Source organism: Labrus mixtus, chromosome 5, assembly GCF_963584025.1.
Source record: "Labrus mixtus chromosome 5, fLabMix1.1, whole genome shotgun sequence".
Taxonomy (NCBI): domain Eukaryota; kingdom Metazoa; phylum Chordata; class Actinopteri; order Labriformes; family Labridae; genus Labrus; species Labrus mixtus.
Window position 1 is genome coordinate 3124578 of NC_083616.1, and position 27430 is coordinate 3152007.

Consider the following 27430-nt stretch of genomic DNA (forward strand, 5'->3'; position numbering starts at 1 on the left):
GAAGTATAAAACATTCCAATACAAAGTAATGGCACTAACTGAATCTTTTAACGATCGCTTCATCGTCTTCCTTCAAAAGGAAACATGTCGATGTATTTCATACATTGAAATACTTTTTCAGTCAACTAAAAAAGCAAAAGATTACAGTTGATGAAGCTATGTCAAACACTGTTATGAAATAACAGAAATACAGGAGAGTGGAAGAGTTAGGCGCGCTGGCCCTTTAAGATGAGTCGGCCTCGCAGAGACTTGACTAAACGATGTCATTATTAAAGTTAATGTTTCCTGGGCTGCTCGCCGTACTGATAAAGAGTGCATAGGGTTAAAGAAAGCGCCTGTTTTCTGCGACTAAGATGCCGTTTCTTCCTTGGAGGCGGTGGCTGGTTGCTGCTGGGAAGTGTAGTCCACTCTCTCCAGCAGCAGAAGCATCTCCACGTGCATGGTCTGAGGGAACAGATCCACCGCCATGGCTCGCACGGGGCGGAACGGGGCGCCGTGAACCCTGTTGGATGGCGCTCTGCACAAACTACAAGACAGAAAAAAAAATCAACATGAATTCTAACAAATCTGTATTTTTTTATGAATCTATAATTATTCAGTAAAAGAAATGAACGCTCACTCGATGAAGTTGTTCATGGCGGCTTTAGCGTTGCACGCCACGTACACCAGCCGCTTCAGGTGTTCCGCCCTCCTGATGGCGAGAACCACTTTGGAATCTGTCGGGTTTGGAGAATAACTCTTACAGAAATGTTTGATTGAAAGTGATCACCGCATTAGTTCCGCTGTGTACTCACGTAGACCGGCCCTCGGAGGATCCACGATGGCCGTGATGTTTGGAGACACGAGAGCATTCAGGATGTTGGGGAAAACGTCCTCCGCTTTACCGCAGTGAAACTCCACGTTACTCAGACCTTTAAATACAAACGCACGAGAAACCTCTGAGTTGATCCGTTTCTATAGTAACTTAAGAAATGACGTCTCTAAACACTGTCGTTTCTATTTCATGCACAGATCACTGCGGTTATATGATGTCATGGCGTCTCTTACCGTTGAGTTTTGCGTTCACTTTGGCGTCCTCGACCGCCTCCTGACACATCTCAATCCCAATCACCTTCTTCACCCGCTAAAACAGAAACACAACACTCATTAAAACTAGAGAGGCACCGATTCTCTGATAGACCCCGTGTCCACCTAGAGGGTTTTTCTCTAAGCGCAGCGTCCTTTTTCAATGAGGAGAGAGCGCCAAGCGTCTTTTACCCCCCCGAGCTCTCCACCTTCTCAGTCTGATATCGGTGTGCGTTAATTACATCAATATCAGACCCGATAGTGAGGTTAGATCGGATTGGTCCCATCTCTAATCAAAACCGTCCACCAACTGTTTTCACTGCTGAAAGAACTTCAGGGTGTGTGTGTGTGTTTTGATACAGCGTGTATTTCAGGCTCGAGCTGTGCGTCTTCACTGGACAACATTTGATTGGATTACAATTATCCTGTCCACAATTCAACGTATCAACGCATCACGAGGGGTTACATCCTCTATATTCTCGATTACTGCACACGGCTGCTTTAGACGCCTACATCTTCATGTTGTAAATATAAATACATTATAAAAGGTCCAGTCGATAAAATAATGTATTCTCTAACTAAAAAAATAAAACTTGCAGGCAGGCTTGGGAATTAATAATTTATGTTTAGAGTTTTTCCTTGTATTTTTTTTCCCCATTGCCTGTTTCTGTTTTAATTTTAAAAACCCTTCAATAAAAAAAAGAAATAAAAGCTCCAGTCGAGGCTGGAAAAAATATACAAACAGCAGGACACAATAATGGATTATGTTGTGTCTCTGTAATGATTCAGACACAGGATATGTTACAATTCAATTCACTTAGCAGACGCTTTTATCCAAAGCGACGTACACCAGAGAGTAAGTACAACACCAATCCATTCATACACCGCCACTGAAGCAGAGGGAGCAATGCAGGGTTAAGTGTCTTGCCCAAGGACACATCAGACATGTTGCTCAGCTGGGGATCAAACCCTCGACCTTCCGGTTGAGAGGCGACGACTCTACCAACTGAGCCACAGCCGCCCCTGCTGGATATCAAGAGGTTTTGAGTTTGTGACGTCACCTTAGCCAGAGAGATGCCGATGGTCCCGGTCCCACAGCACACGTCCAGCACAGTGCTGTCCTGATCCAGCTGAGCCCACTCCCCCACGGCAGAGTACAGCACCTCTGCAGCACCCGTGTTCACCTGCAGAGGACACACGCACACGCACACCTTTGAGGTCACAGCGGTGTCACATACATCGTTTTTTACATCTGACAGACCACCCTGTTTAGTGTTTGCAGAGCCAGAATTGTTGTTTTTAGAAAGCTGTTAAGAACATAACACAACATGTTAGAATGTTGGAACATAAGACCTGATAATATATTTTTTTGACATCTTTGTATACTTAGCTAACAGCCGAGTCCATTAAAAACTTTTTTTGCATCACATGTTGTCATTAATAGTTTTAAGCTCTTGCCTTTCGAGTATTGATGTCTAAGAGCATGCATGCATTTTGTGCAAGAAGTCCTCACTGAATAGATGTGTTATGTGTTCATGGTGGAGGTGGGGGTCGTAAGAATCAGGAAAATGTTTTGGATAAGCTGAAAAACTACGCTGAGGGATTGAATGTAATGTCGAATTGGCTGCAATACAAGGGACACCAGCTGACATCTTGCCTCAGTACGTTTGAGCCTGGTCTGGTGTCCTTAAACAATAAAAACACTGGTGAGCTTTTTTACACACAGCTTCAGTTTGTGATGGTCCAGAGGTATTTATAAGACTGCACACTCGACTGTCTGACCTTTTTCTCCATATAGTCAATGATCATATCTGTAGTTTTCTGTTCAGCTAAGACTCCGCCCACCTCTCTACAAACTGATCAATGAGCGGAAGGTGGCTCAGAATCAGCGTCATATCTTCTAATGGCTCTCCTGTCTGTTGTGCACAGAATGAACGATAAAGGTGACAGCACACGCCCCCTTGTTCTCACCTGGAAGAAGGAATGAGGAGAAATCCTGAACTTCAGACCCAGAAGCTCCTCGTGAATGCTGCTCTCACCAGACACCAGCTCACAGGGCAGGTCCTCCAGGTTAGGAGAAGTCCTTGAAGTGAGGGAAAAGTACGACTTAATGGTGGTTTATAAAGACTCTTAAAGGGATACTTCACCCGTTGAAACATGAATCTGTACTGACATTGGGTCATATATGTAGTAGAAATGTGAAATAAAGTTGGTGCCTTCTTGGCCGAGAAAAGGCAGAAAGTGTCTTTTTGGCTCATGTGGATGAAAGACACCAAATCCCAGAATGCACAGCACCACAGGCCACTCCCACTAAGGTCCCCTATTAACAGACATATTTACTTCAACACATAAGACCGTTTCCTCAACTGATTCAGAGATTTCTTCCAGAATTGATCTTGGAAATTCCTGTCAGAAAACAGACTCTATGTCTGTGTCCATAGACAAACAGTGAGAGCACTGACACTACCAGTCCGCTCCAGCTCGAGCCGGCCCGGGCTCCTCGTCCTCACCGCCGCCGACAGGCAGGCATTATGTCTCGGCTGCTGAGCTGGGAAGCGGCCGGCGGCGTCCAGCAATACAGCAATATAGCCGTGAGACGGTTGCTGCCAACAGGTTGGTTTTGTTTCTGGCAGCAGCAGCTGCAGCTGCAAAGCACAAGACCGGCCTGGGATTCTGGGAGTGAGTTCCCACCCACTGATCTGTGATTGATCTGTAGCTTCAGTGGTCGAAAATTTGAGGAACTAGCGTTGTAGTTTCACCCCGCTTCTAGTGATGCAAAATGACAATTTTTGCATCATCGGGAGCTCCTTTTCAGACTCAGAAATACAAAGATTTCACATCTCTGGGGAAAATGAGGGAGGGATGCACGACCATTCAAAAATACTACCAGGTTTCTAATGATACAAAGCTTAATGCAAATGGGTGAAGTATCCCTTTAATCATGGAGAGAAGACTGTAGAGAGTGTCCAGTTACCTCTGACCCTCTCTGACAAAGTAAAGAGAGGTGACTCCGCTGTCTTTCCCCTCTCCGTCTGTGAAGTAGTCCCTCATGGAGCTCTTCAATGCTGTGATCTCCTCTTCCTCAAGTTTCTAGAAAGTCACAGAACAAGTAAAGAAAAGAGGTCAAAAGAAAAAAATCTACCAAGGTTTAATTCTGTTTTACACAACGAGGTCCCAACTCCATCATCATCTCACCTGTGGGTTGAAGAAAGCTACAGCCATGGCTTGTTTGGTCCTGGTGGTCCGCACAGTCAGCTGCTTCCAGTGTCCTTCATACGTTTCAGGACTGTACATGGAGTACGGCGTCGTCCTGTGTGCACAACAACATTCATTGAAAGCTCTCCTCCACACGGGGCAGTGTACACATGTCCTCGTCTGTACATCTGACTGTGGACCATCAGGGGTCATCTTTAGTGTTTACCTGATGAACTTCTGAAACTGGCTGACCACTCTCTTCGCCTCCGCTGAGACATGACTCGTGTCGGCCGGCCCAACCACGGCACAGGAGCCGCCTTTATATTTCCCCAGGCGGAACCCGATGGTCTTATCCTCGCCATCTGCTCCCATGGAGATGAGGAACTCGCACTTGTTTCTGTATTCTGTCTGCCAGAGGTGAAGGAAGAGAAATACAAAAGATTAGGAGGTTATGAGAACATGTTCTGCTGTCAGTTCTTCAGTGTTGTGATACGAGCGCAGGCACACAGTGTGTAGTTCATCTTATTTTTGTGACTGTTGTGGGACCCGGCCTGTGATCATACCAGCGTAGGAGAAGGCCGGATAGCTTCCAGAGGACAACACATTCTGTTGTACTTTCCTTTCTGAGCAAACAGCCACGGCAACATGGCTTTGTTGGTGCTGCCGATCTCTCTGAAAGAAGACAAAAACAGAATAAGAGGGGATATAAGGGGTCGCTGGTGGAGCAGTGGTTAGAGCGCGTGTCCCATGTACAAATACATATGTATATATAGATATAGATATATGGATTATATAAATGATAAAAAATCATAGTATATCAAGTTGTATATATGTATGGAAAGTCATGGATTGTAACTATCAAATATAGTATCATAAATATAGTATAGCAAATTGTATAAATAAAGAGATTATAAGGAACACAGGAAGTTAATTTAATTTAATAAATATTAATTATTGAGCTGTGGAAAAGGGGTAGGATTAAATAAGTTTTATACTTCTTCCTACTCCTTTTCAGGCATATCAATTAAATATGTGTAATTTGCCCTTTTCTTTTTTTGTGAAATAATTTGAACATTGTTTTTTGTTTATTGTATTTTCGTGCTTTTCATTTTGTTTTGTATTTTTGATATGTTTGATATGTCTGAAATAAATGTAATCAATCAATCAATGTATGGAGGCTGTAAACCTCCAGGCGGGCGGCCTAGGTTCGAATCTGACCTGTGGCTCCTTTCCTGCATGTCATTCCACACTCTCTGTCTCTCTCTCTGTCCCTGATTTCAGACTCTATCCACTGTCCTATCTTTATTGTCTGTGTAGGTTGTCAGTCTTGGTAAAACCTTTCAGCTCTTGACCCCCACAATAAGAGTGCTAAAGACAGGGGACCCTCACTGTCCCTGGAGGTGGTCAAAGCATATAATGAAGCGCACACGCACACTGATTGGCCGATCCAAACACCGGTAACACAAAAGAATACAAGAGCCTAAAAACCATGATATTATTTTAGATTGTAGAAAGGAAGCAGAACAGAAGTTATTTCATTGTACAGACGTTGTTACTTGTTTTTTTTGTTGTTGGACACATATGTTGACCCCACTCACTTTGCCAGCGTCTGCAGCACGCCCACCACCTGCTGCTCCTTCCTCTTCAGCTGCTCCTCATAAGGCACGTTCCACAGAGGAGTCACCACGTTTGCTATCTGCACACTGAGCGCCTCCTCCTCTTCCTCCTCCTCCTCCTCCTTCCCCTCTGCTCGCTTAGATGGAGGCTGCCCTCCCGCGCCCTCTCCTTCGTCCTGCCTCCTCTTCCTCAGGATGGGGTCCGCTTTGGGTTTGGCCAGCCTGACGCTCAGCACCTGGCCCTTCCACTGCACGCCGTGCACCATCTTCATCGCCTTGTCTCGCTCCTCCTCGTTCTTGAAGGTGACGAAAGCGAAGGTCTGCTTGCCGAACAGCTTGATTTTGTGCGGGTTGAGGCCATGTTTGGACAGGAACTTCTTCAGGTCGTTGAAGCCGATGAACTTTGGGAGATTCCTGATCTCCACTTTGAAGATCTCAGATGTGAAGAGGTCGTTTTTTATGTAGCGGTACATGCTGGGGTCAGAGGCCGCTTCGCTCCCGCCTTCAGCTTTCCCATCAGACTTCCCAGCATCCTGAGGGAGGTCAGGTGTCTCCTTCTGAGGGAAGACAGGTGTCTCCTCCTTTGAGGGAGGGGTATCACTCACATCCGCCATCTTTCTGTCTGATTATAAATTCATTATTATTAATTTTTACATTGAAAAAAAAGGGTAGATGAAAACAGAAATACCTAAGGAGACAGTCTTGGTTTTCAATCATCGTTACAGAAAACTTCCATATCGATTAATTTAAAAAGTAAGATTAAAGTATCAAAATACGTCAGTTTGTCATTTACTTCGCTGTAGTTCGCTGTTAAAGGGCTAAATGAGAATACTAACAATCACACAGAGGTTTTAAAAATTAAGAGAAAGAGTTAATTAACATAAAACATAAAGTGAAGTTTCGGTTTTCTAGTTTAGAGAAAACCCGGTTCGTCAACTCGCTTCAATCTATGACAGTTTCCTGTTTCCGGTCTAATAAAGTCCTCGGTAACATTCAGCTGGAGAACAGACGATGATTAAATGACTGAACATACCTGTTTCAAACACTACTACTCTCTACAGTCAACAGGGCGCCGCCATGTTGTTTAACCACGTGTGGGGAATGAACTCTGAACTTTCTTCTTCTTCTTTTAGATATTCGGGCGGTTTAGACCAATCTGGGTATGTTACTGCCCCCCACAGGTAGGCTACACGGAAACTTTTTTTTGTTTTTGTTTGTTTTAAGACAATTACAACATAATACACAAACTATACATCTATGTACAACTATATACAAAGGGGGTATAAAAATAAATACAATTTTCCACAAATATCCAGGGTTTTCTTTGCTTTTTTGTCTTTCAGTCCATAGTGTTTGTAAGTAGTATTACATTGTTGTATTTTAGGTATTTTCTGATTCTATTTACATTTGTGAATAAAATATTTCCCATACAAAATAAACAAGTTTAACATAAATATTTGTACACTGTCAGTCCCACTCTTGTTATAGAAAAACGACAATATCCCTTTCCTTTAATTGAACATTTAAACATTAGTCTTTGTTTTAAAGAAGAGCTCTAACTTGAACCAAAAAATGTGAATATGCAAGCATTCATAAAATAAGTGAACAATGCTTTGGTATCATGGTGGTAAGAGGTAAGTTGCATTACCGTCACCCACTGGATTACAAGAGCGTTACTGTGAACTGTATTTACAGTTTCCACTCAAAGTGATCCCTCTCTCAATCATTTTGTCTGGGTTTGTTTCTTCCTTAAAATACGATGTCCATTCTTGTGTAGTCCAAAAATCTCCTGGCAGCATCCAACACCATTTTAACCTCGTTACAGTTCTTCGAGTGTCCACTTGAGGCTGGCTGCAAAAGCATCTGAAGTCACATACACACCCATTCAAAAAAAACTGTTTTTTACAGCATAAATTAACATGTTTACAGCCTGGTTAAAAAAAGAAAGAAGGTCTGATTGGCTCATGTCTCGATCAGCAAACACTGTACTTCCAGGGTGATTTATTTTGATGATTCAACCGTTTTCATTTTATGAAGGATATTCTATTTACAATAAGCTGACCTGATTTACAGGTGGTTTGTCAAGATGTGTAGGGTCCAAACTGGATATTTGGGACAAATCTTTTCCCATAGTGGATCACATATGGGGACTTTGCGTAATATTTATAGTCTATGGGACAGTGGCTTTCTGAATTAGAGATCTCGCCTTGTTATTGCTGGTTGAAGGACTAGATAAGAAAAATATTTCCTATATTTATCCTACAGTGGTTTCATTCTATGAGGGACAAAAAATGACTAAAGTATAAATAAATAAATAAATGTTGGGAGAAATACATACAATAATGTATAAATAAATAAATAATTAAATAAATGCATCAATAAATAAATAAATATATATATATATATAAATAAATGCAACAATTCATATAAAAATTAATATAAAAATAAATATATTTATTTAGGTATTTCTGTGTCCGTGTTGTACAAGGAAAAGTAAATATGTAAATTAAGTGGGCCGTCCTAACATTACTGAAGTAGGATTGGTCAATTTTGAAAAACAGACAGAAACAAATACATATATACTTTTCCTCTTACGACCTGGACACAGAAATAAATAGATGTGTATTTCATTTTTTGTCCCTCATATCATTCAATGAAAATGAGCTAAAAAGTTGCAGTGAACTCTCGGTCCCCTAACCGGAAGTGGGCCGTGCGGGCTTACGTAGGGAAATTCGGCGCGCGAAAGCTGAAGCAGGAAGTGAGAGTAAGTGAACGTGAAGCGGCGACCAGAGCGGGATTTGAATCCAACAAACGTCGTCCATAATCTACAAACATCTACCTGACAATGGCAGACCCGAAGGTAAGGCGGTGTATTTTGGATCATCCGGTTCATCAGAGTCGATTTAAAGTCTGAATTTAGCGACAGATTTATTTTTAAGAGTCTCAAATTCGTCAAAGTTTAACGAAGGAAGCTGCGCGCAGAGGTGTCGTGTTTAGTGATGCTCGAGAAGCTGATCTACATGTTTTTTTAAAACTACAACGATTTGTGAACGCTTAAGAAGTTCACGATGGGTCTGTAGAAATGTTTATTAATCATAAATGTATATTTAAATATCCTTAAAGCGTAGGGAAGCTCTGAAGTCAGTCAGCATGTTAGCATTAGCATTAGCAGCAGACTCAGCTGCGCAGGAAGCTTTGGGGATAAATACCTCTAAAGATTGAACTCTGTCGTTGTCGTCTGTTGTTTTGTCGCTTGTTTGAACAGGTTAATTAGAAAACTGCTGATATTAAATGTATAATAAAGACATCAAGATTATTTGTCTTTGTGTGAAACAGCTCAGCAGCTGCTAACAGGAGCTAGCCTACAGAGGTGTTAGCCTCTCTCTCAGGGCGATGAGTGACTAACTGCGTGTTAGATCAAAGTAACCCATTTAAACCAGTGAGACCAGACACAATGCCACCTTAATGCACATGTCATTCCTCGTGGATCAAGTTTGCGACACAGCGGGGTGTTAAAAATATTGATTATCTTCCGCATTAGCATGCTAGTGAGAGGCCTTGCTAGCTAGCCAGCAGGGTGACTCCACAATGAGATGTTTGGATTAAAAACAAAGTTAAAAAACTTTATGATTAAGTTACTAAAGTTAAATTCACCTACATAAATGCTAAACCTTTAATATTACCCCATCTTCATAAAAGATCGTTTCCTGTTTTATTAATTATTTAATAGTTTAAACTTAAACATAGCAGCTTGTTATTTTAAGCTAATGGAAGGCGCAAAGATTCCATTGTTACTATGGAAACGAATTAAAGCTGCTAATTTAAACCAGTAGAGGTAAAAGATTCCGTTGTTACTATGGAAACGAATTAAAGCTGCTAATTTAAACTAGTAGAGGTAAAAGATTCCGTTGTTACTATGGAAACGAATTAAAGCTGCTAATTTAAACCAGTAGAGGTAAAAGATTCCGTTGTTACTATGGAAACGAATTAAAGCTGCTAATTTAAACTAGTAGAGGTAAAAGATTCCGTTGTTACTATGGAAACGAATTAAAGCTGCTAATTTAAACCAGTAGAGGTAAAAGATTCCGTTGTTACTATGGAAACGAATTAAAGCTGCTAATTTAAACTAGTAGAGGTAAAAGATTCCGTTGTTACTATGGAAACGAATACAATCTGCTAATTAAAACTATTAGAGACAAAAGATTCCTTTGTTACTATGGCAACGAATACAATCTGCTAATTAAAACTATTAGAGACAAAAGATTCCGTTGTTACTATGGAAACGAATACAAGCTGCTAATTAAAACTATTAGAGACAAAAGATTCCGTTGTTACTATGGAAACGAATACAATCTGCTAATTAAAACTATTAGAGACAAAAGATTCCGTTGTTACTATGGAAACGAATACAAGCTGCTAATTAAAACTATTAGAGACAAAAGATTCCGTTGTTACTATGGAAACGAATACAATCTGCTAATTAAAACATATAGAGAAAAAAAAGATTCCGTTGTTACTATGGAAACGAATACAAGCTGCTAATTAAAACTAGTAGATAAAAGTGAGTTTTACAACCCTAATTAAAGGAAAGGCATCATTAAAATCACACATTGATATGTTTTGTCCACACACTCTTTGTTGTAGCTCATCACGTCAGGGCTGCTCGATCACAGCAAAAAATAGCAATCACGATTATTTTGATTGATACAGAACTCACCGCTAACCCGCCGACTTTTTCAGCTGCCCTGGATTTCCCTGTTCAAACCCTCAATTGACGTTTCACTAAATTCTTATACCAAGAGGTTAAAGTGTTGGAACCGAGACAACCAACTACCCCAATACTCGTTTAAAAAAAAAATTTATTTGTGGGAAAAACAGAGAAAGGGGTAAAGGTACAAGACTGTGTACACTTTCTTCTGGAGTTGAGTAACTTCCCATCCCACAATCCATTGTGACTGAAACGCTTTGTCTTAAATGTAACTTTAACCGTTATAATGTTTAAACTGTTAACAAAAGTGTAGTAGTTTATGTTGTGGGATATATAAATTACATTTACTGCGGGATAACAAGCTTATTTGTTAATTTCCTTTTAACTAGCTAGCTAGCCTGCTAGTGAAACTATCTGTTCGCATCAAGCAGCAACCTCCGGTCATGAAAAATGAAGCCAATGTGGAAGTGTAAAATCTCGCAGTTCATCAAGGCTGGCTCCAGGACCTTCTGAAGTCACATACACATGACTGGCACTAAAGCATAAATTAACATGTCTACAGCCTGGAACAAACAACGAAATTGGTCTGATTAGTTATTGTCAACACTAGCACACACCGTACGGGGGGTGTGTGGGGGATTATTTTAAAACGGCTCTACATGTTCTACATGTATAACAGTTAGTTTGTCGCATAGCTGACATGATTGACAGGTGGGCGCGATGTAATGGTTTGTCAGGAGGTTTAAAACCCGCCTCAGCTCCAGCTCTCAGTCTGTCGTTAGGTTGACTGAAAGTTAGACTGAGACAGGATTTCCAGCATGAAGACTGCTGCTGATGATCCTCCAGAGCCCCCTGCAGGAACAGATGGGTGACGTCACTCAGGCTTCATCCATTAACATTTACAGTCTATGGTTTAATGCATAAACTGTGTTCATGGCTTATGACAACGTACTGCACTCCCTCAGCCTGCAAGTGAGAGAGATAGACAGCTGGAGTGCGCACATGCATAGAGGAAGTGCATACGTGCAGCTCCACCATGAGCAGAGAGGTAATTTAAGGCATGAGGAGCAAGTGCAGGGAAACATTCTGAGTTGACTCTTCTGTACGTTGATCCTTTTTCTCTGCTGGTGGGCACCTCACGTCTACACTGCAGACACGTTGGGTGCGTGGCAGTCCGTTAGTGTTTGAGTCGCGATGTGCACGGCATGAAACACTTCGTGTGTGAGTCTGAGTTAGGCACACAATCAGATCTATTTGTGAGGACCGACTGGTCAGGGCAGAGCAGGCAGAAAACCGTCTGATGCCGGTCACATGCCGATCTGCACCTTTTTCGCAGAACAGAATTAAAGATGCCCGACTCAGCAACAACCATTTACTAAAGGCTTTGCTAGTTCCCCCTACAAAAGCGAGACTTAACCAATGAGCTCTTAAATCCCTCCATTCAACATTGATGGCCTGTTGGTCAGGTGCAGGAATTCGCTTGGTTACAGTTGAGTTTTAAGGCATCACACAGACATAAACCACATCCCTTTTTATGTTAACTTACTCTGATATCAGCTTCAAACAAGTGGACATTTGAATTTTGGTTAATTTGTCCGCTGCTTTCCCTTTCAGGATCAGGAAGAGCAAGAGACCACTGCAGCAGAAACCACAGAGGACACCAATCATGACCCCCACTTTGAGCCAATAGTGTCCCTTCCTGAGCAGGATGTGAAAACATTAGAAGAGGATGAGGAGGAACTCTTTAAAATGTAAGTTCTTTAAAAAAAGATTAGTTTGGGTTGACTCATTTTATTTGTGACGATTGAATGATAAGCCAGTGTCTTCATCCGGGATGTTTCCTGTTCGTGATGTTTTTTCCAGGCGGGCTAAACTTTATCGTTTTGCTTCTGAGAACGACCCACCTGAGTGGAAGGAGAGAGGGACAGGCGACATCAAGCTGCTGAAACACAGAGAGAAGGGCACGATCCGCATACTGATGAGGAGAGACCGAACTTTGAAGATTTGTGCCAATCATCACCGTGAGTCATGTTGAGAAATGAAACTCAGTTGTTATTTCATAGCAGATAAAAGAACGAGGGGAAAGAGAAATGTGAACTGAGACAGATTTAAAAATAACATCTATGAAGTAATACTGATAAATGTTGGCACTAGAGCCCGACCAGTAAGTACTTTTGGGGCCAATATTGATATTAGGGAGAGAAAAATATCTAATCTATCTTTGACCTGTTGAGATATATAGATTTACACATTTATTTTGTTAATCCCTCAAATGCAGTTATCTTAAACTTCTGGAAAGATATAAAATGACAAGATGGTCACTCAACTGAAAAGTAACTGAGCATGAACATGCATCACCGCTTCACTCTGGAGAGTGATCATGCTTGTTGTAATATAGCGCCCTCTGCTGGTGAAAGAGAACTGAGAGTGTAATGCAATGGAACTCAAATGAAATGCTTTTTGACTGGTGAATACATTTAGTATAGTCACTTGATGTGCTAATATCGGCCAATATTAGCGGCTAGCCGGTGAATGGGTCGAGCTCTAGTTGACACATTACTAAAAACCTGCTCATCTTGGAATCATTTTCCTCTGGGTGTTATTTATTATTTTCTTAACGTCTATCAGCTGGAACATAGGATGCGTCATATTTACATTAGCAGACCAGTTGCTCAGATATCTGCTTTAACTACTCAACATTTATATTTCCTTTTAATAAATGCACGTGCAGCCGAGTAGAGGACGCTAAACGGGAAGGCTGTAGCAGGCTCGATAGTTTTCCCCTGAGTGTAATAAACACGGAGCTGGTGCTTTCAGTTCAACATGAACTGTCACAAGAAATGAAATGATGTTCAGTTTGAACACAAAGCTGAAACAATCAGGTTTTCTAACTGCAGTACACAATGACTTCTCTGTTCTCATGGTAACCTGGTCCCCGTCTTGTGAACCCCAGTTGTACCTACGATGGAGCTGAAGCCCAACGCCGGCAGTGACAGGGCGTGGGTGTGGAACACACTCGCAGATTATGCTGACGAATGCCCCAAACCTGAACTCCTGGCGATACGCTTTTTAAATGCAGAAAGTGAGTATTTATACATCTAATCCAGTGTCACACTTGAAAGGCGCCCCGGGCGGTGTTTTAATTTGGAGTATGTTGTGACGATGACACAGAAGTGACTCTGTCTATTTACTGCACCCGGACTCAGCAGCTCGACGACGTGTGTGTGTACATTAACTCTCTGTTCTGTCTACAGATGCTCAGAAGTTCAGGGCAAAGTTTGATGAGTGCAAGGAGGAGGTCAGAAAATCTCTGGAGGGAACAGGTACGTACTCTTGCATTGTTACCAGTGTTAATCCACATTACATGGAAACATGACTATTTTCAGCGTGCTGCTCTTTAGGTTGGAGGAATGTGTTTTTTCTTTTTAATTGAGCCATGTCATGACTATGCAGACACACTCTGTTCTTTGCTGCTCTCTCCAGCATCGGACTTTTTCTGTCTGCTACATGAACATGCAGAATGTGACAGTGACTGGCCTCATTGTGAACGGCCGGTGCCTCTTATGTTCTGCTACATCCAGTGTGAACACGCTCACCTGTGATATCAAACGATGTTCATCTGAGAGAATCTTAGTGCATATGAGATTTACTGCATAACCCTGTTTGTTGTTTGTATTTTCTAGCTTCCACACTTTAATTTACGTTAATCTGATTAAGGGCACACTCACACTAGGCCCAGTTATTTTGACCCTCCTACCTTTTCTAACTTTGGCCTGAACTAGCTACTGACCTCACCTTTCACCCTGTCACCCCAGGCGACCCCGAGAGTGCAAACAAAGTGGCCGAGAAGCTGGAGGAGCTGTCGGTAAAAGACAAGGCTTCAGAAGGAAAGAAGGAAGAAGTCAAAAAGGAGACGGAGAAGAAAGAGGAGGAGAAAAAGGAGGTGAAGGCCGAGGAGAAGAATTGAGAACCAAGAACTTGCTTTGCTGATCTCCAATTTATCAGTTTTTCCTCTTTTTCTACAATAGACTCTAAATGAACTGAATTTGGACACTTGCATATTATTAGTTTTTTATTATTATTATCTGTTTTGCCTCAAGATCACAAGTCCTTGACGCCACTGTGGGAGGGGCGGGGGGGGGGGGCAATCCAAGATAGTGAATTTATGAAACAAAGAAGCCCTTTCCATCACCCCCCCCCCCCCCTCTGCACCATCATTGTCATCTCCAGCTCTTTTGTGTAAAGAGGCTTGTGATAGTGATAATTCCCACATTGGGGTAACTTTTTTTGTTTTGTTATTCTGAAGCGGGGTTTGTTTGTTTGTAGGGGGAGAGGACGATGTAGCCTGCGTGTTAGCAGCACGGGGTCAGGGACCAGGCGGGTGCATTCTCACTGTAAAATAAAAAAGCGTTATGCACCCTGTCCGCTGTCCATGCTTCCACTGTAAGGTGACAAACTTTAAGTGGACGCCTCGTAGAAGTAGTTCCTTCTTGGTTTCCGTTTGTCATCAGTTGTGTCGGGAACCGACCAGAGGAGGGATCCACTCCAGACAGTCGAGGGTCATCAGATTCACGATGGCAGCCTCCACTGATAGCTGACCTGGCAGGAGATCAGATGCACTTAGCTTTTCTTTTTCTTTTCCTTTTTTTTATTTTTTATTTTAAATATCTGAAAATTGTTTGGTCCAAAGTCGACGGTTCAGCAGAGTTGGAAGCCGCTTCGGTCTGCGCCAGGAGAGAGAACGTTTCTTTACATCAGTACATTCCCAGACTTCAAAATAAAAAAAGCATGTCGAGTATATGTAACAGAGTGTGCCCTTATCTGATCTGTGTGCTCACCACCCTCTCCTTTTCTTTCCTCTTAATTCAGTTCTTAACCTTGCCTCTGAAGCGCATCCAAGTGCCAGTGCATCTGTAAATACGTGTATATGGAAGAAATGTTACGTTTCATTTGCACTCAGATGATTTGAAATGTTTCCTCCACCTTCGAATAAAAGCTGTCAAAGACCACACGCAAGTCTGCATTCATGTGAAAAAAACAACAACCACCGCTTTGTTTCCGGGGCAAGTCGTGATGAAGTTATAAAAAAAGTGATTCTTCAAATATGAAATCAAGCTGACAAGTTAGAAGAACATGTTCTATGGAAAGTGCAGAGCATGCACAAGCTTTGATTGGACCATCAAGACAAAATGTGAGAAATGGACTCATGCATCAAATGACTCTTACACACAGGCTTCTTTTATACAGCACACATCTTTAGAAAAGTCCTGCAGGGCTGGAAATACAAGAAGTGTTTGTAAATGTAATTTTTTTAATTTAACATTTTATTAAGCCTGGAGGTTTTATTTTAAGGAGTAGTCCAACCATCTCATGAAGTAGGTGTGTAGTGCAACAAAGATCCTGATACTTTGCAAGAGTAGTGTGCAGCATTTCTAATTAATCCCAGAGGGGAAGTTCAGTTTTTTACTCTGATGCTACATGCTACACACACACACTGAGGTCTTAAATACACACACCTGCACATACAGGTCCTGTGGACACGCAGAGTGCTGCTGCACACAGGGAGTGTGCCAGGTCTGTTGGGGATTTGTTGCCTTGCTCAGGAGCACCTTGGCAGTACTTGGGAAGTGACCTGGTACCCCTCCAAATACCTGACCAACTTCCATATTTTGGTCTGCACAGGGACTCTGCTTCTCAACCCCAGTCCCCGTGCAGACTGAGCTACTGCCTCCACTAAATTAAGATCATGTGAAGTGCTGCCGTGTGCACATTTAAAGAAGGTATCATTTGATTTCCTCCTCCCTACTCTCTTTATGTGGTCAGAGTTACTTGTAGTGGACTATGTAGTGCACTCATTCAGCATGATACAAAAATATTTCACTAAACTAAAATGCGTCGCTTAGCTCTGACTGAGAGTAAATAACGGCATGAATTTCTGTCATAACTTAAACTATAGTGAGTTTATTTTCATTTTAAATAAAACATACATACTCCTCCATAAATGATTCATCAACTCCTTTAATTTTGCTCAAAAACTCTACTTGTTCCCGTGCTGACAATCCTTCGACTCTTTATTAAATCAGATCGTAGATTTCAGTAAAAACGCTCCAAATATGAACTTTATTGTGTTTCTGTTTTCACGCTGGTCGCTCCTCTCCCTCTGAGAGCAGTCGAGTCAAACTCCACTTTCCGCTCGCAGAAATCTTTGAACTGCAATACATGATGGTCTATATTGGTCAGATAGTGACATCTGTTGTACACAACTTCTCCAGACTTTGCGTTGTGGGGACTCTTTAGGGTATGATCCCGCTCACCTTATAGTGCACTACAGAATGTGAGTAATTTCAGACTCGGCCTGAATATGTAGAAAGAAAAATGTCAGCTTTTTAAAGAACATCAACAAAAAGCAGTCCCATCCAGTGGCAGAGTTTGAAACTTTTATTTACTCTCAGCTCGTTGGGAAATACTTCCTCTTCACAAAAATAGGAACGCATGTACATGACGTATATTCTATATTTCTCATACATATTTCATTGTTTCAGCTCGCTGCTGATTGGACAGATTCATTGTTGACTGTCAGGAATGACCCCTGACCTGCAGCGATGTCCGTCCCCCACAGAGGAACAGCGGACTCTTAATGGCAGTCATCTTAGAGAGGAATGACATCGATAGTGTTCTGATGTGTGGTCAAACTGTAGGAGGGGGGGGGGGGGGGGGGGGGGTTCAACTCAGCAGCTAATGGTCTGTTCAGGTGTTTCAAGATGTTCCAGTAAGGTAGCCCTGTAAACCACAGCTTCTTAAACCATCCAGATATGCTGGACTCTGTCAGCCTCACACTCCTGTGTTCATGCTAAGGCAGCTGGGTGAGACCTTCAAAGAGACCCGAACTTACAGTCCCGCATTGATAACATCCAACCCGGTCAGACGCTAAAGTCCACCACAGCTGAGCCACCTCCACACTCTGAGCTCGAGGGAAATGTAAAAATCCTTTAAAAAATGTCATAAATCTTTTTCTTCTTCCAGACCTTTCCATTCACATTTTAAAGTCAGTCTCAGATTTTATTTTTGGGGCCTTTTTTTTGCCTTCATTAGACAGGACAGCCGAGGAGAGCGAGTAAGTGAGGGGGATGACATGCAGCAAAGGGCCAAGGTCGGATTCTAACCCGCGGTCACTGCAATGAGGACTACAGCCTCTGTACATTGGGTGCACAGTATAACCGCTAGGCTATCCGGTGCCCCCCCACTCCTGCTCACTACAAACACTAGCAACATTTTTTAAAGAAGAAACGAGGAGGACTCCCAGTCAATGATTCAAACACCTTTACTGTCACAGCACGCTCATGTGGATCACGTTTCAGCGCCCGGCCTTCATCAGGAAGTAAAAACGGATGGAGAGAAACACTGAGCCGTTCATAGTGGGACTCGACCAGTTCCACACTTGGAGTCAGAGAGGTGTGGCCTGCAGAGCGTCAGTACACCTACAAACTAGAGGAGATGATGTTATTAAAGCCAATGTGTGTAAATGAAATAATCTCATTCCTATATTCATAGGAAGTGCCAGTAGTCTAGTGGTTAGTGCGCGCGCCCCATGTACGGATGCTATAGTCCTCTAAGTGTGCGTCCCAGGTTAGAATCCGACCTGTGGCATCTTTTCAACATGCCCTGATTTCCGACCTCTATCCACTGTCCTGTCTCCAAAATAAAAGGCACTTAAAGCCTGAGAATAAATCTTTAAAAAAAAAATGCCTACACTGATGTCAAAAAGGGGAATAAAAACTACAAAACGATCCTGCAGGTTCTGGACTGTCACCTTTTCTTAGGGAAGATGGGATGTGGTCTAGTGTTGTAGTAGAATAGTAGTCTTGGTCTCAAGAACACTTTTTAAAAGTCTCGTCTCCAAATCAAAAAAAACATTTGTACTCGGTCTTGTCCTGGTCTCAGACTGGATGGACTCCTAATTTTAAATCAAGAACACCACTGATGGTCTATTTTTCCACGTCATTACTGAGATTCATTCATAATCAGATTTTTATCCCCCGGTTACCTCCACAACCCTCCCGGTGTTACGGTCTAAGTGAGTGACGCCCCCCTGCACACAAGATGATGATTTTTCAGTGATATTTATGGTCTCGCTCTCGCTCTCTAAATGTCTTGTCTCGGAGCACTCTGGTCTCGGTTAGTGTGGTCTTAACTACAACACTTATGTGGTCTATACCGAAGGTTTGTAGTGAGGCTGGGTTACTACTGTGGAATTGACCCTGGGCTATTTCACGCCGGGATAACGCCATCCACATGACCATGCTGTGAGAATAAAGATGTCTTAGCTGTTTTCTTCTTTGACTGCTTACATCGTTTTGCAAAGAACACCACCTCTCACCTTCCCTTCTTTGCGTCCAAGTAGCACTCTCCTCCCTACATCTGGAGTTCTAACTAAATGTTCCTTCAAGTGTTTCATCTCACTACGTTTCACCGCGCATGAAACACAAAGCTTCTCCTCTCAAAGGCAACGATGGTTCATTCTTTATGTGAAGATCTTTTACATCCATGTAAACTCACGGCTTTCTTTATATATATATATTCAGATCGTTTCAAATATAGATAAACTCCTCCCACTCCGCCTTCTTCTTCTTAAGTAATTCATGCGATGAGACTTTAAACAACAAATGAAAATAAAGTTCAGTTTGAGTGGCAGACGACACTGGAGCTGTTCCAGACAGCTGCTGCAGACTGACCTGACATGTTCAGGCTTCATGAAGTCTCAGACACATGTTGGTGTCTTGGAGAAACATTTTCATGTTTTTTTTAACGTGGACTTAGAGATCGACTCAAACATTTCACACTTCCTCAAAACACACACACCCTATCATAACATTTCATTGTACGCTTCTTCACACTGCAAGGTAGAACAACCTGTATTCACTTTATGTTTTTTTTTTCTTTTTATGTCCATTATCACAATCTCAGATTCAGAATTTATCAACTAGAAATCCACTCGAAATAAAGCTTCTGTTCCAGGCTTCATTAAGTGTATAAAAAAAAGATGTATCAAACATTTCTTTTAAATGATGGGTATATAAAAAAGGAATCAAACCAAATAAAAAACTACACTACGATGACTGGATGACCAGCGGTCTTCATTTCACTACACTGGATAAAAGGCTCGCTTCCATTCCTATGTTATAACACAAAACGTTCATATTGAACCTTTTTTCTTGACAGAACATGAACAGAGAAGTTGTTTTGGTTGAGCCTGACGCGACTCGCTGAAACAGGGTGAGATGTTCTGATCCTTAAAGCACGGTTAATCCTGTGATCGTCATGGGTCAGGATAAAATAATAAAACTGATAAATGAAGGATATGAAGGGGGTTTAGCTGGCCTCAGAGGGAGACATTCATCATGTGTGAATCGAAATCGACGACCTCTCCTGGTTGCATTTATTCCTGAGACATGTTGTCTTGATTTTATTTCATTATAAACTTTTCTCAGAGAAATTTCAAATGCAACCACCAGACAGAAAACTTGAGCAGTCCCCTCTCAATATCTGTTTTTTTTTTGTTTTTTTTACTCGCACTTGTTGCTTATATAACTTTTCAATCCTGCATCACTTTTTAAAATCTGTACAACTCCACCCAATCCGCTGAAACAGTGCGATGCAATGTGTAGCACCTTGACTTCTCGCCTGTGTGTTTAATTCTTCTTCTGTGGTGTTTTTTTTTTTTTTTGTATTACAACCGGAGACGACGTTGTGACCACATCTGATAGACGACAGAAACAATATCGACAATCTGTTGGACGGCCACAAAAAGTCAGCAGGACACTCCTCCACAAGTACAACCTGCAACAGGATCAACTCAAAACAAAACCGCCCTGTACAAACTCACACAGGTACTTGGCAGACAGACCCTGTGATTGGACGATAACTCCCAAAACAGGAAGTGTAATGTGCCCCCCTGATTGGCTGTAATCTGGAGTCTCTTTGTCGCAGGTCGGCTGTTGTCATTGGACGCGGAGTGTCTTCTCACACTGATATCTCGTACGTAGTGCCTCCCACGCCCGTCACCTTTTTGACGTTACTATGGCGACTGGGGCTGAGTGTGGCACCCTGGGCACTGGGGTGGCAGTCCATCTGCCCGTTTACTTTCATGGCCTCTCTGAGTTGGAAGAGACAAAAAAAACGAAACACATTAGAGTGAGTTATTCACAAGACTAAGGTCAAGGGTCGTGGCCGCATGCAGACGAGATGTGCGGAGTTAGAAGATCAGAGGTGGAGTGTTAACGAGCAGGTGAAAGGCATGCAAAAGAAAAGAGAGATGAGAGGAGTCACAACTTTATTCTTCTGACATTCATGAAATTATACAAAAAAAAAGATATTTTAGGAGAAAAGCAAACTTATAAAAGAGAAGATGCAGAGTCCAGCAGGTGGACGTTACAGATCTGCACACATGCTACACTTCAGTCAGGACTAGAACATTAGTGCTTATGATGAGTCCAGGAGCACAGTTTCAATTCCCTCGAGTCCCTGTCCAGTACAAAGCATGCAGCCCCTCAGGGAGGGGGGGTTAAGATTCATACCTTGGGCCCCCCAGACGAGGTGAGTCTGTCCTCTCGAGGGCACTGATGTAGGAGAGTTTCTGGTGGGAGTAAGAGGGGGATCGGGGCATGGCGGGGGATCGGGGCTGGTGGGACGGGGAGAAATAGGGGCCGTCGGGGCAGGGGGCCCGGCTGTGGCTGCTGTTGGAGCTGCTGTGGTCAGTGTGCAGGGACGTGGATGAAGTCCTTGGCGCCCGGCCTAATGTGGAGCCGGCGTGGCGCAACACAGGGGTTCGCTGCCCGTAGCTCAGCCCGACTCCCATCAGGTTGTCCCTGGAGCCTCCGTAGGCTGGGGGTGTGGGGCCCCTGGAAACAGGGCAGCGAGGCCCTTCTGGGTAGCAAGCATTATGGGTAAGACCGTAGCCCCCGTCGAAAACGCCGGAGTCCTGGGCATAGATATGTGTCTGGGAGCGCCCGCGCAGCATCTGGCGCTTCTCCCTCTCCTCGATCTCTTTGCGCTCCTGGATGGAGGCCATGATGGTCTGGGAGAGGTTGTCATAGCGGACCGGGGATGGGTCCCTATCCCTCGGATGGGGGGACTGCCTACCCATCCCTCTAGGGGGCAGCACTGGACTGTAGGTGAGCGTCACCTGCTGCCTCTGCATCTCAGGCTCCCGGATGTGGCACATTTTGGTGGGCAGGTACGGCGAGTGGAAGCCCCTGGAGGGCGCGGCGCGGTGGGCCATGCACTCGGCGGCAGCGGCGGGGGAGACGCTGGGGTTGAGAAGGCTGTCATAGGACAGGCTGCCGTTCCGGTTGGAGAGCGCGTTGGGGGAGAAGACGCTCTTGTAGGGGGTGGAGGTGTGCGCCTGTGGCTGCAGGGCGGGGAGCTGGCTCTTCTCCTGCCGGCAGTGACCCTGCTTCAGGCTGAGCGAGCGGGAGCCGATGGGGTCCGAGTCCAGCTGGAGGGGGGATGACTGGAAGGTGCGGTGGAGGGGAGCGTTGGTGTACTCGGGCATGTCCAGGTTCGGCTCGGATCGGTAGTCATGACCACGGACACCCTCCTCCATGATGGCTGAGGTCTTCAGGTCGTCTGCCATGACAATCTGAGGAGCAGAACAGAATCTTAGTGGATATCAGAGAAGTAGTGTCACCATTATAAGATCCACACTGATCCTCTCTTACCTTCTCTCCAGCTGTGTGGTAGTGGACTTTAGGCATGGTGCCAAAGGACGGTCTGTACTTGTACATGGCTGGAGTGGAAGGATGCGTCTTACCAGAGAGCGAGCTCTCTACTAACACACACACACAACACACAACACACACACACACACACAGGGAGAAAACCAGTCAACACTGTAGCTACGACAAAAATGAAACCACTGAACCACATCTCACTTAAAGTTGTTTCTGCCAGAAACGAAGCTCAGGGCTGAGTCATACTATCAGAGCAAAGAATCTGTAGGGAGTGAGTTTTTTTTAAACCTGTATAACTTCTGCAGAGTCAAAATGAATGGATATATGCTCTCACTGAACAGCTGTCAATCTCTTGCAGTGTGCCTCAGCCATGAGAGAGAGCAGAAACATGAAGGTGATTCTTAACAACCAGTTTCTCCTGTATTATTAAAAAAACAACAACTCTCATTTACCCAAATGATCATTTATTCAGTTTCTTTACCAAAGGGAGCAAACCATGCAGTACTTTAAAAAATCCACCAGGCAGCAGTAGTGCTCCTTGGAAGAGCAGAACATGTTCACTCCCTGACAAAATGTACAATGACTCCTAGAAATCCTTTGGAGGGAGCATGCTGTTTAATGCACACACACATGTGTTTGACTAACACGTCACACAACTGAGAACAGCAACACCAACACTAGATTAGCTTCTTTTCATTGTTCACAGCGGTAGCTTCAAAATGCATTTAGAGCTGGACATCATCCCTCTCCTCTCTCTTTATTTGACAGAGCTCACTTCTTCACAAGTCACCACTCAAAAGGTGGTGATTCACGTTGCAGTGATTCACTCTGGAGTCTCTTCTTTGTGCCACAAATCTGCTGCTGATTCAGCGAACAGGGCTCTTCTCCTCGTTACAAATCAGACGGCCCTTTCTTCAGCTCGGCATGGATAAAAGGCCATTGACCTGACACTGAGCTGCACATTTATCATGCTAACCTAGCACCGAGTCCAACAACTGGGACGTGGTGACGACGGACAGAGGGAGTCTGAGGCGTGTTGCTTTGTGTCGCCCTGAAAGGAGTCAGAAAGGGGATTGACTGAACTTACCTTCGCTGGAGGTCAGCTGGTTCTTCAGCTGGTTGTACCTGTCAGCTTTGGGCGGCAGGGGCGGCTGGGTTTCTTTTTCGTCCAGGCCATCCAGGCTGCTTTTGGACTATAAGGGAGGAGAGCAGGGTGTTAAACACATCCAGAACAGGTGAGGGGAATGAACTCAGAGTAGCTCTTTGAGTTAATTTCTATCAAGCGCTGAACCAATGTACTGTTTTGTGACACTGTTGGAGTCACAAGCTTGAAAAAAGACACCAAAGTCAACCCAGTAAAACCACAGCCATCACCATAAAACTTCTCCTTTGTCTTCACATGACCCACAATGCAATTCTACCACTAAAGTTCACAAGCAGATTCAGACGTGATACGCTTCAAGAGGCCAATGATCCGATCCCGATCACCAGCCTAAAGCCTGAGCACTTCAATATCATGACACTACTCGACGTCAGGCAAGAAGAATGCAGGCTTGAAATTGTGAAATGAATAAGGAAATGGAAACTATGGGCAGTAAAACGCTGGCTGTGCGCTCGGGAGTGTTTGCAAGAAGCGTTTGTGCACTGAGAAGAAAAGCAGTGCACGTCCGTCCTGTCTCTATGACAACAGTCTGTTGACAACGGCCGCTGTATGACTGACACTACTCTGTTACTTTTTACTGCATGTTTGATATTTGAGATCATTTATTTCCAGATCAGACAAGGAGCAAAGAGGATGTTGGTACAAGACATGATCTGTAGGCGGCAAAAATACAGGTAATATACATTTGGCAAAGAGCACAAGTGACGTCAACAGCGACTTTCTGAAAAGTTTAAAGATTTTCAACTTGAGCGCTCGGAGCGGCCGCACAAAAAAGGCAAAGCGCTCAGAAAAAAGACGCTGGGCGCTGCACTTTTTATCCAGGCGGGCGCTTTCTGCTGCAAATGCTCTCTTATCATGGAAAACAATTTTTCAAAAACGCTGGCACTCAGAAAAACAACACTAAAGTCTCAGAAAGCCTCAGAAAGTCTTGATGTTAATACTGAGCAGATTTGAGAGAAACCATTTCAACAAAATCTGCAATTTACCAGATGTCGTCACTTATTTAAGTCTCGCTGTCACCACTGATTCTCGCTTTCTTAACCCCCCCCCCCCCAAAAAAAAGATATAAAAAATACTAATTCAATATACACTCATCTGTTTACAGTAAGCAGGGGGTTATGCTCAATGAACCCTGGGTAAGTCCCACAGGAAACTTTACTAAATGCTGACCTGTATAGTCTGCATCAGAGCCCTCAAGCACCTGACGACTGTGACACAGTGACACTCACTTTCACTTAGCTTAAAGTCTGTGAGTCCGTCAGTGTGCAGATCGGGATTGAACAAATGTAACCTTCAGTATCTAGTCACAATTAGACGCTTGATCCAATGAAACCTGTTGGTTTTAATCGTATGTTCAGTGTGTTACCGTCAAGCTGCAAAAATATTACAAGAATAAAATACATTATGATTTTCTTTATCTCCTGGTCTTCTACATATATCTGTATCATGATGGGGTTGATTACACACTCACTAATTGTTTTAACGCATTCATAATTTTTTTTTTTAATGAATCAGCAATTTGGAATAACCACAATATGTTTATATGAGTGCTGTCAGCATGAATGCATTAATCGTATTTTCCAGGTTTTAATCCAGCGTTCCTGTTAAATGTTTATTTATCTACCAAATATATTCAAATAAAGAATCATCTGAGTATTTTTCCATCAAAATAACCATATTTTTTCTTCTTGTAAAATGTTTTTAATGTCTGATGACTCATCCCGCACTAATGGGTGTTTAATAATTTTTAGATCAATTAAAGCTTTGTTGAAGCTAATGGTCCAATGAAATTCATCCCAATGTAATGTCCCGCCTTTTATCTTGTGATTGGTTAAATCCCGTTTCAGAGGGAAATACGACACGCTACAGAAGTTAGATACTTTCGGAGCTTCGTTCGTTTCATGGGGACTTTAACAAAAAACACCAAAATAAAAAAATGAAAGCATCAAAAAACTTTTTTTGAAATGTAAAATAATGGAATTTCCAATGTGATTAAATTTGCGATAAATCCCAAGTAAGCGTTAATACTAATCATTCAAAATAATTTAATGGACTCATTCTCTCAGACAGGATCCAAAGACAGCACATGAATCACTTCAGGCTAATTTATTTAAGTGCAAAGGACTAACGTTTGGACACACTGCGTCTTCATCAGAGTCAACCAGTACAGGTACCTTCTACCTTGTTAAAATGAACCATTTAACAGCATATATATATGTATATATATATGTATATATGCTGCAATGAGTTGTGGGTAATTAAATCAGGGAAGACTGCACCTCCACCAGACTCTCTGGAAGTCTGCAGTGAGTCAGCCTGGGCCCCGTGACGGCTGGATAAATGAGAGGTTTGGACAGACTTCCTGGGAAGGTTCCAGTAAAGTCTGCAGGACCAGTGACGTCTGTTTGTTTGGGTTCACGAGGAGTGAGCGACAGCAGGCTGGTAATCTCACGTCTATCTAACATTTCTATCACACACAAAAGGCTTCTCTCACCTCATCTGTCCAACACTATCTTTCTCCTAATTGTCAGTGACCAATCCCACATCTTTAAAGTTATTTTAGGGGATAGAACTGTTCTGGAGTCAAACTTTTCTACTTTAGGACTAATGAAATTATATTATTTATAAGAGGATTAGCATCTCCAATGCCTATAAGGGACAAAAATTATATTTTCATAATGATGAATTGAGACCATAGCTGCCTCTGTGTGAAAAGTCCAATAATATCCTAAAGCTGTAAACTGTTTATTTTGCCTTGTGTGTGAGCCTGTTTTAAAAAAACAGGAATCCAGGTACAAGTCTGGGGATGTTACATATGTTTGACATATATGTTGGACCCCGAGTCCAGGTTTAAGTGCAGTGTTTGTGTGAAGCGTTTGTGCGCTGAGAAGAAAAGCGCTGTACATCCGTCCTGTCTCTATGACAACAGTTTGTTGACAATGGCCGCTGTATGACCGACACTACTCCGTTATCCTGATCATACACGGAGCATAACTAGGGGCTTCAAGACAAAATACGGCCGCACAAAAAAGGCTGAGTGCTCGGAAGAAAATACGCTGGGCGCAGCGCTTTCTGCAAGGGGGACAAGGGGCCTCAGACTTTGGGGTGAAGCAAGAAAAAAAATGGCTGCTCTGAAGTCTGAAGTAAGAGGATACCAAACTCACCTTGGAACGGATGATGGTGTTGTGGATCCCGTTGTCGGAGACCTTGATGGTGATCTGTCTGTCCGACAGGTCAGGTCTGATGAAGGGGGGCTGGATTTTAACGTGGGCCTTTTTCCTGGGGTCCAGTGTGTACCTGCATAAGAAGACAAGTAACAGAAATCAGCCATAGCTACCTCTCTACCACTCAGCCATAGCTACCAGATGTTGCACTGACCTTGCCCTTTGACCGTCAAAATCTAATCACTGCTGATGTTTGTGCTAAATATGAATATCTTCCCTCAAGCTGTTCCTTTCAAAAACATGAGCCACCAAAAACATCAAGATGTTGCTGAAAACTTTATTAGTTCACTTTGTTGCCTTTTTGCCCCGTAAATCGTTGGCATATCATCCTTATTTCCACAAGAAATACTTATGTTGAATGCGAGCAGCAACTTCTGGTGTTGAAAAAATGGAGGCAATACGGACCTGCAAACAACTGCAGTTCCGCGAGTGTCCACCTGAGGCTGGCTGGAAAAGCCCCAGAAGTCACATACTGTACACACCCATGTTATTATGCCAAATGTTACAGCAGAAATAAACATGTTTACAGCCTGGTTCCAAAAGCTGATTTGGTCGGAATAGCTCACGGCTTTATCTGCATACTCTGTATGGGGAATGATTTGTTTTTATAACTCATCTGTTATCACTCAGCTCCACCTCTTTGTGTGTTACTATGTCGACCGAGAGTTAGGTTGAGACAGCATTTTACAGTATGGCGACCACCACTGTTAGGCTTCAAAATGTTCCTTCAG

General features: G+C 43.0%; 3 protein-coding genes and 1 non-coding gene across 7 annotated transcripts in view; 2 read left to right on the plus strand and 2 right to left on the minus strand.

Annotated features, from left to right (window-relative positions):
• Nucleotides 1–15: 15 nt before the first annotated feature.
• trmt2a (tRNA methyltransferase 2 homolog A) lies at nt 16–6974 on the minus strand. The gene is made up of 12 exons (XM_061037326.1): nt 6565–6974; nt 5859–6498; nt 4824–4932; nt 4487–4668; nt 4261–4375; nt 4040–4155; nt 3037–3148; nt 2127–2249; nt 1048–1123; nt 795–911; nt 620–716; nt 16–526 (listed from the first exon to the last, which is right to left on the minus strand). Exons 2-12 carry the CDS (start codon nt 6488–6490, stop codon nt 349–351), a joined length of 1857 nt encoding a protein of 618 aa, XP_060893309.1. The 5' UTR covers nt 6491–6498; nt 6565–6974; the 3' UTR covers nt 16–348.
• A 1609-nt stretch (nt 6975–8583) lies between these two features.
• Nucleotides 8584–15595, plus strand: ranbp1 (RAN binding protein 1). The gene is made up of 6 exons (XM_061037288.1): nt 8584–8736; nt 12199–12335; nt 12448–12605; nt 13538–13666; nt 13839–13907; nt 14400–15595. The coding sequence occupies exons 1-6, from the start codon at nt 8722–8724 to the stop codon at nt 14549–14551; spliced, it is 660 nt and encodes a 219-aa protein (XP_060893271.1). The 5' UTR covers nt 8584–8721; the 3' UTR covers nt 14552–15595.
• On the plus strand, nt 14034–14165 carry LOC132975043 (small nucleolar RNA SNORA77). The gene has a single exon (XR_009673217.1). It is a non-coding gene; the product is annotated as a small nucleolar RNA SNORA77 (small nucleolar RNA).
• Nucleotides 15596–17007: 1412 nt separating the features above from the next.
• zdhhc8b (zinc finger DHHC-type palmitoyltransferase 8b) overlaps nt 17008–27430 on the minus strand; it is an 81979-nt gene continuing 71556 nt past the window's right edge. For 2 of the 4 annotated variants that reach the window (XM_061037322.1, XM_061037325.1), the window contains exons 7-11: nt 26640–26772; nt 23401–23506; nt 22302–22411; nt 21159–22222; nt 17008–20737 (exon numbers count right to left, since the gene is read on the minus strand). In XM_061037322.1, coding sequence (XP_060893305.1) covers nt 20605–20737; nt 21159–22222; nt 22302–22411; nt 23401–23506; nt 26640–26772 — 1546 coding nt within the window. In that variant the 3' untranslated portion in view covers nt 17008–20604. Of the gene's footprint in view, nt 20738–20899; nt 22223–22301; nt 22412–23400; nt 23507–26639; nt 26773–27430 lie in introns of those variants that run through there. The other 2 variants (XM_061037323.1, XM_061037324.1) reach the window with 2 other exon arrangements.

What these genes read in the sequence shown, in the direction of transcription:
- ranbp1 (XM_061037288.1), top strand. An exon ending in ACGCTTTTTAAATGCAGAAA is followed by an intron (nt 13,667 to 13,838) that starts GTGAGTATTTAT and finishes TTCTGTCTACAG; the next exon opens with ATGCTCAGAAGTTCAGGGCA. An exon ending in AAAATCTCTGGAGGGAACAG is followed by an intron (nt 13,908 to 14,399) that starts GTACGTACTCTT and finishes CTGTCACCCCAG; the next exon opens with GCGACCCCGAGAGTGCAAAC.
- trmt2a (XM_061037326.1), bottom strand. Translation starts at nt 6,490, where the DNA reads ATGGCGGATGTGAGTGATACCCCTCCCTCAAAGGAGGAGACACCTGTC. An exon ending in TCCGGCCTTCTCCTACGCTG is followed by an intron (nt 4,669 to 4,823) that starts GTATGATCACAG and finishes CACCTCTGGCAG; the next exon opens with ACAGAATACAGAAACAAGTG. An exon ending in CTCCTCATTCCTTCTTCCAG is followed by an intron (nt 2,250 to 3,036) that starts GTGAGAACAAGG and finishes TGTCCTCTGCAG; the next exon opens with GTGAACACGGGTGCTGCAGA.